Source organism: Pelophylax lessonae (assembly GCF_965119305.1).
Source record: "Pelophylax lessonae genome assembly, chromosome: 12".
NCBI classification, from domain to species: domain Eukaryota; kingdom Metazoa; phylum Chordata; class Amphibia; order Anura; family Ranidae; genus Pelophylax; species Pelophylax lessonae.
Genome location: NC_138779.1, coordinates 77,565,478 through 77,578,273, shown reverse-complemented (window position 1 = coordinate 77,578,273; position 12,796 = coordinate 77,565,478). Strand labels below are relative to the sequence as shown.

The following is a 12,796-nucleotide window of genomic DNA, read 5'->3' as shown; positions in this document are numbered from 1 at the left end:
AGATCGATCGTCGGACGAATTTTCCCTACAGATTTTCTTATCGTGTGTACGGGCCTTTAGATTGTCTGAAGGCTCTCTAAAGCTGGCCATACACTAGTAGATTTTTGAACGAATGTTCATATGAAGACTGGTACAAACATTCACACAAAAATCCACAGCATATGTGATGACTTGATAAATGTTTGAAACTACATTGAATGTTGTTTGCTGTTAACATTCGTTTTTGAAATCAATAGACTTTCCCCAACAAAAACCACACACACTATTAGAAATTTGTTCATTCTAGAAAACGTTTCCAGCCTGCTCCTTCTAATTTTCTGTAGTTGAGAAAAAAAGTCAGTTTAACCCCTCTAAGCCTTAGAAAATCAACCATTCATAAAATGAAAAATTTCAACTGAAATTCTATTGGTATATGGTCAGCTTTAATGACGTTTAAGGGGGTACAGAAAGATATGACCATAGAAAGGAAAGATATTTTGCAAAGTACAATGGAGTAAATAGTTTCAGGACTGTGTGTTTTATTATCTTGAAGTGGAACTATTGGCAAAATCTAAAATTATATTTCTTTCCCATAATTTCATTTTAAGTTTGGGTTTCCACATCCATACTTTTTTGCATAGTCTTTTATAATTAATGCATTTTTATTGTTTTCTGTAATATGATTCCTAATTTTTATCTGCTGTTTCAAATTCTTTGTGACTGCTCTGCAGATAATATAAATGTGTCTTGTCTTCACTCTGTGGTTGCAGGTCTTCATTGTGGATTCATGGGGTAGACGACTGTTACTGCTCATAGGCTTCGGGATATGTTGCATTGCTTGTGTAGTGTTAACTATTGCTGTGGTTTATCAGGTAGGAATGCTGTGTTTTTTTTAAAGACTATACACTAAATATCAGGTTTTGAACACTGAATTGATCATAAAGTAAAGATCTAAATCACTATCAATGGTTGCTTGTTGCTTGATCTGAGGATCTCAGATCCGTGAACTTTCCTACTTCTTTAGCCGTTTCCAAAGCTTCCTTCCCCAAAACTGCACCCTGTTCTGCAAAAATTGAAAGATAGTCAATAGCTAAAACCACATTTCCATCTCTAACCATCCTCCTAGATGAAGATGTATGCCTACCGCCCTACAGAGAGCAGTGACAAATGACAGTCACTACAAGGGCAGAGATGTCATTGATATGCACACTGTTGTTGACAGCCTGGCTTCACCTTCTATATTCTGTACGAGAGACAAAATGGTGAAGTCTAATGGTGAGATGCAGTGGGGAGGATCCTGACTTGTAACAAACTATCTGTCTATGAACTAAAGTGGACCTTTGCGCTGCCCTGCCTCCCCCTCTAATACAAAGGGACAATTTGTTTTTGTCTATGCACAAGCAAAGACTGCTATTAGGGAAGTCCAAAATCTGAAACCTTCCTTGTCTTTGGATGTATATAGAAAATTACGGGTGCAAATGTGCCAATGTGCTCTCTGGCTGGACCCAAAGGTGGGGCAGAGCCTGTGGGTACATCTGCGCATGCCCCACAATGGTAACACCCGAGGGGGAATCGCAGAGCAACCTGGGAGGTGGACTTTGTTCTGGGGAAGTACCGCTTTCTTTTTTTTATTATTTATTTCTATTCTTTTTATATTTATTTTGGAAAGTTAAGTATAAAACAGAGCCAGTTGGGCATACCCTGGCTCATTTAAAAAAAGAATGGGACAACTAGAAAAAGAAAGATTGCCCAAAAAAGCGCCATTGACTAGAGTAGCAGGGGTATAACATTGGATGGATCAACATAAATAACACAGAAACCAATTCCTTTTTTTTCCCATAAAATTATCAAATGTATTAATTCAAAAGATAGGACAAAGGTTTCAGTGAAATATTAAAATAAACCATAAAAATGAAATAGGGGAAGGCTGTCAGATATTCTTAAGCCTCATCAGCGGGATGCTTGACGTTTCAGACAGGAGTGTAAGTGGCGTAGTTGCACACAGCCATACGCCACAACAGTACATGCACCACCCAGCTGACCAGACACCAGGCTCCATCGATCAACTGGAAGCCACTCACGATGGTGTACTGTAGCCGCACCTGCAGACCAGACCATGATAGAAGGATAGAGGTAAACTCCCATAGACGGAATGGTAGTGTCTAGGCAGACAGGGAACCCCCAAGCAAATAGGCAGGGTGACTCGGCTCCGTGCTTCAGAGCCCCAGCTCAAGCAAGCTGCAGCAATCCAAAAACGTAACGTTTACGCGTTTCGCTGGACACAACCAGCTTCGTCAGGACATGACTTTCCGGTTCTATCCTATCTTATGGACCGTTATTTATGTCATTTATTCATGTGATTACTAATTATTGCTCACAAGGTAGCTGCAGCTTACCAAAAGTATGTGTTTTTGTTTTTAATTACCACGTGGTTTATATTTATAGTGGTGAGGTGGAAGGTTTGTTTTAATATTTCACTGAAACCGTTTGTCCTAACTTTTGAATTAATAAATTTGATAATTTTATTAGGAATTGGTTTCTGTCTTATTTATGTTGACCCATCCATTGTTATACCCCTGCTACTCTAGTCAATGGCGCTTTTTTGGGCAATCTCTCTTTTTCTAGTTGTCCCATTCCTTTTTTATATGCTGTAGTTTTGCCATTTGAGTTCCGCTCTTTTTGAGCGAGTGGGTACTATTTATATTATAATTATTAATTTTTGATTATTTGTACCTTTCCTCTCCTCGTCTGTTGTTCTATATACCCTGGCTCATAGTACATACAAAAAACATGAAGAGAAAATTAACCAAAAACAAGTGATAACATCACCAATTACAAAACAATAGAAGTGAGCTCGAGACCACCAATTAGGAGTAAATACAGGGATACAGTTTTGGAATCTTTGGGTTCTCGTTCAATGCTGAAAGACACAAACAAAGCTATATAGGTCCAGAACTGCCATAAACAAACACAGAAGGGGGCTATGGGGGCCCTCTAACCATCAAGCACTCAGTATGTGGGAGAGGTTTAAATAGAGGTATCAAGGGAGGCATTAGTGGACAGAGATTCTAACCACATGTCCCATACCTTGTGATTTTTTTTTTTTCTCAGACAACTTCACAATGGAGTAGGTCTGTTCGCGCTTTTCCCCCCAAGGGGTTAAACATTAAGGGTTATACCGCTCCCTCCTTGCAATACCTTCATCATAAAATCAGAGGAGAAATAGGCTCCAATAGTGTGAAACCTTTTTTTTTTTTTTTTTTTTTAAAGCAACTTCTTATATACAAACCCAATTCCATAAAAGTTGAGACAATGTACAAATTTTGACTAAAAAAGGAATGGACTAATTTACAACTCTCATAAACTTATATTTAATTCACAATATAATATAGATATCATATCAAATGTTGAAAGCGAGACATTTTGAAATGTCATGCCAAATATTGGCTCATTTTGGATTTCATGAGAGCTACACATTCCAAAAAAGTTGGGACGGGTAGCAATAAGAGGCCGGAAAAGTTAAATGTACATATAAGGAACAGCTGGAGGACCAATTTGCAACTTATTAGGTCAATTGGCAACATGATTGGGTATAAAAAGAGCCTCTCAGATTCGCAGTGTCTCTCAGAAGTCAAGATGGGCATGGGATCACCAATTCTCCCAATGCTGCGGTGAAAAATAGTGGAGCAATATCAGAAAGGAGTTTCTCAGAGAAAAATTGCAAAGAGTTTGAAGTTATCATAATCTACAGTGCATAATATCATTTGAAGATGCAGAGAATCTGGAACAATCTCTGTGTGTAAGGGTCAAGGCCGGAAAACCATACTGGATGCCCCTGATCTTTTGGCCCTTGGACGGCACTGCATCACATACAGGAATGCTACTGTATCGGAAATCACAACATAGGCTCAGGAATACTTCCAGAAAACATTGTCGGTGAACACAATCCACCGTGCCATTCACCGTTGCAAGCTAAAACTCTATAGGCCAAAAAAGAAGCCATATCTAAACATCATCCAGAAGCGCAGGTGTCTTCTCTGGGCCAAGGCTCATTTAAAATGGACTGTGGCAAAGTGGAAAACTGTTTTGTGTCAGACGAATCAAAATTTGAAGTTCTTTTTGAAAAACTGGGACGCCATGTCACCCGGACTAAAAAGGACAATGATAACCCAAGTTGTTATCAGCGCTCAGTTCAGAAGCCTGCATCTCTGATGGTATGGGGTTGCATGAGTGCGTGTGGCATGGACAGCTTACACATCTGGAAAGGCACCACCAATGCTGAAAGGTATATCCAAGTTCTAGAACAACATATGCTCCCATCCAGACGTCGTCTCTTTCAGGGAAGACCTTGCATTTTCCAACATGACAATGCCAGACCACATAACTGCATCAATTACAACATCATGGCTGCGTAGAAGAAGGATTTGGGTACTGAAATGGCCAGCCTGCAGTCCAGATCTTTCACCCATAGAAAACCTTTGGAGCATCATAAAGAGGAAGATGCAACAAAGAAGACCTAAGACAGTTTAGCAACTAGAAGCCAAGAATGGGACAACATTCCTATTCCTAAACTTGAGCAACTTGTCTCCTCAGTCCCCAGACATTTGCAGACTGTTATAAAAAGAAGAGGGGATGACACACAGTGGTAAACATGGCCTTTGCCCAACTTTTTTGAGATGTGTTGATGCCATGAAATTTAAAATCAACTTATTTTTTCCTTAAAATTATAAATTTTCTCAGTTTAAACATTTGATATGTCATCTATGTTGTATTCTGAATAAAATATTGAAATTTGAATCTTCCACATCATTGCATTCTGTTTTTATTCACAATCTGTACAGTGTCCCAAATTTTTTGGAATCGGGTTTGTACATCCATAAAAACCATTAGCTATTGTGCTCACATTTGCCTGTGCATTCTGCCCTGTATTTGGGTTAAACAGCGTATTTTTATAAAAAGCCGGTTCCACTATAACAAATGCGAACTGCGATCGTTCTCCCAGTCGGGTTTCCCACCACTTCCGTGTGTACCCAGCGGAACAACGTCACCCGGGTGCAGGGCGGAATGCACAGGCAAATGTGAGCACAATAGCTAATGGTTATTGTGGATGTATAATGTATAAATGTTTACCGCGCTAACAATAGTACCCTGCAGCCGGCAAAAGGCAATTCGTAACAACCAATGATAAAGATAATGCAGCGCTGTTATTAAATATGCAATTATAAATAAATACAATGAATATGTGAAAGATAATCTGGACCTTAAAGTCACTATGTGAAAATGGTGCAAAAGTATGCAAAACAATTGCAAATGTATGTTAAAGTGCCTTATAACATAAACAATATTCGTGATCAATAAAATGCATGATGCCAATAAATATGATAATAAAAACGAATTATAAATTAAATATTGTCCATCTAGTTCAAAGAAAATTGATAAGACGATCTCTGTAGCTTATGAAAAGTCCACTAAGGTGCGAAGTGCAAAATCTCCTTAGGTGAAATAATGTTATCTCTGGTGTATGTGACCACCACCGATGTATGAGGTAATGAGGGGGCTTACCAGAAAAATAGGACCCAATAGAGCTTACACTCTTCAGGTCACTCATGTATATAAAGAAGAATGGTTGTCACTGTATCTCTGATGCTGGAATGCCTTCAGGAACAACCTCCAAACACATCTCATCAGCCGTGTGTGAAAATCAATGGATGTCCTCTTGGTATCACAACCGGGATATCCTCCACATAAGCTCAATAAAACAAAAATCTCACATAGTGTGTACCAATAAAGAAACCATTTATTTTAAAAGTAGGAACACTTACAGTATTCAATAGGAAAAGCGCTTGGGAATGGCATTTAGAATCCTGGACAAAGTAAACGCAACACCTGTAGCTGAACTGACGCATTTCGTCTCATAATACATCATCTGGGGTGTCAAGCTGCTGGTGTTGCTACAATAAATACCTTTCGGGGGGGGGGCCCACAGTTAGACTCAGTCGTAACATCTGAATTCAGCTCCGCCGTATGCTACCCGACACTTCCTGTGTGTATCAAGATGGCGGCGATGCGTGCTCTCCAAGCCTCGTTTTGGAGAGCATAGAAAGTTAACACTGGCTATAGGCATGCATTCCAAACCTCACTATCAGTTCTGATAAGGAACAACAGGCGCAAGCCAGGCCTCGCTATGGGAGTGTTATGAAAGGGACATAACTAATACATCCACATTACCAGCTCCAAACCAGCCCAACCCATTTTTTAGTAGGGAGGAAAAGGCACCAGTAACTGTCAATTAAACCAGTTATGATGAATAAATATACAAATCAAAAAACAGGAAAATATGTATAAATTCTAGACTCCGTAAAAGGAGTACATGAATAATGACTCGTATGTTGTAACTAGTAACTAATACGTTTGATGAGAATAATGTCCATTGTGAAAACAACACCCGAAATGTACTTAGCATCAAATGAACATAACAAATTACAAATTCAAAATGAATAATAATATTAAATGTATAAAAATAACTAGAACCTGAAAAATAAAAAGTAGATAAAAAAATGATAAAAAGATAGTACTATCAAATATGTATGAATAAAACCAAAGTGGTGTTGATGTATAGAGGGTAACAATGCCTAAAAGTATGCATTGTTTATAAAGGCATTGGTGTCCCATTCTATATGGGGAATGGGACTGTAATTCATAAATCCAAAAAGTTTCAAGACATGAAACCCCTCTAATTCTAGATTATCCTCTCCATGGGGCCATATAACAATGAATAATGATAAATTCTGTACCCTATGGGTCTTTGTTGTGCATTCACGGTAATGTTTTCCAACATTATGATTGGTCTCCCCTTTCTTTATGTTTGCAATGTGTTCATTCATCCTAACGTTAAAAGAACGGATGGTTCTACTCGCATACTGTTTCTTGCATGGGCAAGTCAACAAATAGACTACGCCCTTAGTTGAACAAGTATGAAACTGCTTAAAAAGGTATGTGTGGTTAGTAACAGTTGATGTGAAACTTTGTGTTTTGACTCTCCCTCTCATATAGTGTAGACATGTGTTGCATTTTTTGCATCGATAATAGCCCGTCATTTGATGGGAAAAGGACAGACTAACCGGGGGATTAATGACATTGGGAGCAATTTTATTTTTCAAATAAGGTACCCCTCTATAAATTACCTTTGCTCTACTTGGTAAAAGTGGACCCAGAATGCGATCATTTTTTAAAACATCCCAATGTTTGTTAAATATTTGTTGTATATGTCTGTGTTGAATAGAGTAGGAAGTAAAAAAGGCCAATTTATAATATGTACGAGTGAGTCTAATTGCAGGGCGCTCCCCCCCGAAAGGTATTTATTGTAGCAACACCAGTAGCTTGATACCCCAGATGATGTCTTATGAGACGAAACGCATTGGTTTAGCTACAGGTGTTGCATTTACTTTGTCCAGGATTCTACATGCCATTCACAAGCGCTTTTTCCTATTGAATACTGTCAGAGATGTATAGTAACTAAGTAGAACTACTTCACTACTGTACTTAAGTACCGAAAGGCGGTATCTGTACTTTCCTAGAGTAGAATTTTTTTCTCCTACTTCCACTTTTACTTCACTACATTTTTTCGATGATTTCAATACTTCTACTCCGATATTCTTTTTTTGTGCTGTATAGTTACTCGTTACTATTATAAAAATTACCACTGCCAGAACAGTAGATGGCAGGTTTCATGTGTATTATCAGTGCATACGAAAATAAATGCTACTGTATGTATAAATAAAAGCTGCATTTGAAATAATAAAAAACAATATGATGTTCAAACTTTTGACTTCTTTCTTTAATAACTACATAACACAGTACTTGTACTTTTACTTTCAGTAATTGAGTAGCAATTTTTTTTCAAAACTACTGGTACTTTTACTTTCAGTACTTGAGTAGCAAAATTTTTAAAAAAAAAACTACTTGCAATACTTAAGTACAAAAAATGTTGAATACTTTAGTACTTCTACTCAAGTCACTTTTTGATCGAGCACTTCCACTTCTACTCAAGTCACTTTTTGATCGAGCACTTGTACTTTTACTCAAGTATGGGTTTTGAGTACTTTATACAACTCTGATACTGTAAGTGTTCCTACTTTAAAAATAAATGGTTCCTTTATTGGTACACACTATGTGAGCTTTTTGTTTTATTGCGCTTATGTGGAGAGTATCCCGGTTGTGATCCCAAGAGGACATCCATTGATTTTCACACACGGCTGATGAGATGTGTTTGGAGGTTGTTCTTGAATACTGAAGGCATTCCAGCATCAGAAATACAGTGAGATTTTGCACTTTGCACCTTGGTGGCCTTTTGTGTAAGCTATAGAGATCGTCTTATCAATTTTCTTGGAACTGGATGGACTATATTTAATTCATAACATTTTTATTATTGTGTTTATTAGCATCATGCACTTTATTGATCACGAATATTGTTTATGTTATAAGGCACTTCAACATACATTTGCAATATTTTTGCACACTTTTGCACCATTTGCACATAGTGACTTTAAGGTCCTGATTATCTTTCACATATTCATTGTATTTATTTATAATTGCATATTTAATACCAGTGCTGCGTTATCTTTATTATTGTGGTTGTATGTAGAAAGTTCCTTTAATTAAAAAAAAGGTTTTTACACTATTGGAGCCTTTTTCTCTTCTGATTTTATGATTTCCCTGATGGTATTGCGAGGAAGCAGTGGTATAACCCTGAATGTTTTACCCCTTGAGGGAAAAAGCGCAAATAGACCAACTCCATTGTGGGGGTCAACTCTGTCTGGTGAATTCTTGAGTGCGGTGGTGGCTCATCGAGGTGGAGTGGAGCACAGGAGCACTTTGTGATTAGCAAAGCACTTCATGATTGGGAGAGTTATTATTTTTGCACAACTTGCATGGAGCACCTAATGTAGCATTGATTATAACACAAAGAGGAGAAGAGTGGAAAGTTGCACTTTTGATGGACATTATTGATTTAATGGACTTTTACATTAATGTTGCACCCTAAACAACACACTTTCTGAATTTTTGATGATTGGAGCACTGTGATTTGATACAAAAAAAAAAAAAAAAAGATCTAGCCCTAGAGATGGTTATCTTGAGCAGAATATCAAATTACTCAGCAAAAACTATTGCAATTGGAATACGTAATAAACAGAAAATCATTGAATTATAGCACACTGTAAGTTACCCTCAAAGTAGATGAAATGGATTGCTTGGGCTGAAAGGATATGGCCTTAAGATGGCTGCTGGCTAAACCCTCAAAATGTCTACCGATGGGTGGAGTTGGTTTAAGTAAAATGGAGCCTGTGTTTCAGAATGGAGATGACCTTTAGATGGACATAAATGGTGCACAGGAATGGTGATGAGTCCCCAGAGATGGATGAGGTGTGTAGCGTATTCAGGATGGAAAATGTGTGTCCATTGATGTGTAAAGGTGGATGATGTGTGTCCTGTCTACCTCTGAGCTCCTTATTTATCTAGTCAAAAAACATCTAATCTATGGGTCCTCCCAGATGTTGTAGTTAATGTTTACCAACTTCTAATTGGAGAATCATATTATCGATTAACCATTCGCTTGCATAATCAATAACTTACTTGATCACTAGATGGCACTCTGAGACTAGAAAAACCTATTAGGTTTTGGGGAAAAAATTGATTTATTGGATCTCATGTTTATAGGATAAACCCCAATTTTATACTTAGATTGCTTTAAATGTTACTTTCTTTAAAGGGTGTATAGATACCTTCCTGTAAGGGTTTGGTGGCATTATTAGTGACGTTTAAATTTTGGTATATTAACTAAACATGAAACCTTGGCTACAAGGATGGAATTATCTATACAACGATCCATGTTTGAATATTATTTATACTTCCTAAATTATTTTGTATACACTTTAAACTACTCCCATTTTGCTTCTGGGAATGTATCAAATTATGAAATACACATGTATGTTATTACAATGATTACAGGGAAACACATAGACTTGGTAATTTTATCTTAATCATTATTGCATTCAATTGAGATCATTATGCCTTGTATATATAAGATTCCATACGATTTACCGTATTTATCGGCGCATAACACGCACTTTTTCCTCCTAAAAATAGCGGGAAAAAGTAACAGTGCTTGTTATACGCTGATATAAAAAAGAAAAGTCCAGGAAGCATCGCCGAGAGGTAGAAGGGGATGGGCGGCACCGAGGAGAAGGAAGGACGAGCCTCCTATGCCGACATCTATCATAGGCGCCGGGACTTCCGATGACAGCGCGTCCTTCCTTCTTCTTCTCGGTGCTGCTTCCTGGACATTTTTAAAAGTGATTCGGATAGTGTCACTGGCGCTGGCGAGGCTGCAATTATGGGCACTGAGCTGGTGAGGCTGCAATTATGGGCACTGCGCTGGCGAGGCTGCAATTATGGGCACTGGGCTGGCGAGGCTGCATGTATGGGCACTGCGCTGGCAAGGCTGCATTTAAGGACACTGCGCTGGCGAGGCTGCTTTTAAGGATGCTGCGCTGGCGAGGCTGCATTCGTGGGCACTGCGCTGATGAGGCTGCATTCGTGGGCACTGGTGAGACTGCATTTGATTTTAAAAAAAAATGTTCTGAGTTCAAAGCTGTTTATTTGAAAGTTCAGCTTTTTTCCTGAAATTTCTCTCCTAAAATTTAGGTGCGTGTAATACGCCGTGTTATACGCCGATAAATACGGTAATTATTTTATTGTAGTAATATTGAAATATAGAACAGTGCCATTCTCATCTGTAGGGATATTTCAGGCATTTTATTTTGCTAGTTGAGTTCTTCCTTGTGTATCTTCTCGTGTGTTAATAGTTTTGTCCACAAGTGAAACAATGCATAGAATATACACTATACAAAAAGTCCTGTCTCCTTTAGCTGCTGAAATAACAATAAACAATGCAAGGCCAGATGTACTGCAGCCTTTGTGTACAACCAGTAATAAAACTGGTGGGTCTTGTTTGTGGAGTAAATCTTTTCATCATTCTCAGTTCCGAGAGTCCATGACCTTTATTGACTTGTACGCAACTTGCTTGCAGAACAAACATTTCAAGCTGCAGACCTATTTTCCCTGTTATGTATCTGGGAAACATTAACATGACCCTGTATCTAAAAACTAAACCAGTTTTAATTCAGAAAGGCTCTGACATTCTGGATAGATAAGTGGCTTTGTGAAGTGGAAGAGCTGAATTAACCAGCCGTTTCCAGAAATCTAGGGTAGGAGCGAGAAGTTCGGCTTTAAAGTGATGACAAAATGCATATAATGATGGTAAAAATTATAGGCAAATTGCAGATCTTCAAACAGTGGCCTATCGGTTGTAAATAAAACAAATGATGATAAAAGTGTGGATCACTCTGGGGTGAAATCTCAGATTTAAAGTGACAGCAATTAGAAGAGTGAGAACAAAAACAATCCACTTAATTGCTAAAATATGCAAGATACGTAGAAATGCTCAAAAGCACTAACCAATATCCCTAAATCAGAATATATTTATTTAAACCTTACATTTTCACAGCACTTTACATTCATATCGGTCCCTGCCCTCAATGAACTTGGAATCTAAGGTCCCTAGCTCACATAGATGCATGAGAATGTATCAGCATTTTTGAGAGATTGCATCATGTAGAGGAACAAATACTTTAAAAATAAATAGGAAAATCGAAAAAAGGCTCTTTGTAAGGATTACACTCTTGTTTAAATGGCTCCTGTCTTAACTGTCTTAACTGTCTTAGTATGTGTAAGTATGAATGTGAGTTAGGGACCTTAGATTGTAAGCTCCTTGAGGGCAGGGACTGATGTGAATGAATAATATTTATGTAAAGTGCTGTGTAAATTGACGGTGCCATATCCTGTAAGTACCTGTATTAAATAATTAAATTATTAAAATGTAATAAATATGAGTTTATATAAATGTTGACCCTAATTGCCTTTTAGACCACTGTGCATTGGATGCCATACCTAAGCATAGCCTGTGTGATTGTCTATGTGATCGGCCATGCCGTTGGACCAAGTAAGTAGAACATGATTGTGGCTAATTAAGTAGGTAAACACAGCTTCAAAGCAAATTAAACAACTGCAAACAAAAATAAAATTAAATGGGCCTCAGAAGTGCCGTAATGTACTTGTACAGTCAGGTCCATAAATATTGGGACATCAACACAATTCAAATTTTTTTGGCTCTATACACCACCACAATGGATTTGAAATGAAACAAACAAGATGTGCTTAACTGCAGACTTCCAGCTTTAATTTGAGGGTATTTACATCCAAATCAGGTTAAAGGTGTAGGAATTACAAAAGTTTGTATATGTGCCTCCCACTTTTTAAGGGACCAAAAGTAATGGGACAATTGGCTGCTCAGCTGTTCCATGTCCAGGTGTGTGTTATTCCCTCATTATCCCATTTACAAGGAGCAGATAAAAGGTCCAGAGTTTATTTCAAGTGTGCTATTTGCATTTTGAATCTGTTGCTGTCGACTCTCAATATGGGATCCAAAGAGCTGTCACTATCAGTGAAGCAAGCCAATGAAGCCATCATTAGGCTGAAAAAAACAAAACAAAGCCATCAGAGAGATAGCAAAAACATTAGTTGTGGCCAAATCAACTGTTTGTAACATCCTTAAAAAGAAAGAACGCACCGGTGAGCTCAGCAACACCAAAAGACCCAGAAGACCACGGAAAACAACTGTGGTGGATGACCGAAGTATTATTTCCCTGGTGAAGAAAACACCCTTCAACAGTTGGCCAGATCAAGAACACTCTCCAGG

At 38.0% G+C, this 12,796-nt stretch overlaps 1 protein-coding gene across 1 annotated transcript in view; it reads left to right on the top strand.

Annotated features, from left to right (window-relative positions):
• The window catches only part of SLC2A5 (solute carrier family 2 member 5), a 106,603-nt gene that overhangs the window by 89,693 nt on the left and 4,114 nt on the right, over nucleotides 1-12,796 (top strand). The window contains exons 10-11 of the mRNA XM_082274287.1: nucleotides 750-851; nucleotides 11,965-12,040. Of these exons, the coding sequence (XP_082130413.1) occupies nucleotides 750-851; nucleotides 11,965-12,040 (178 nt within the window). The remainder of the gene's footprint in view (nucleotides 1-749; nucleotides 852-11,964; nucleotides 12,041-12,796) is intronic.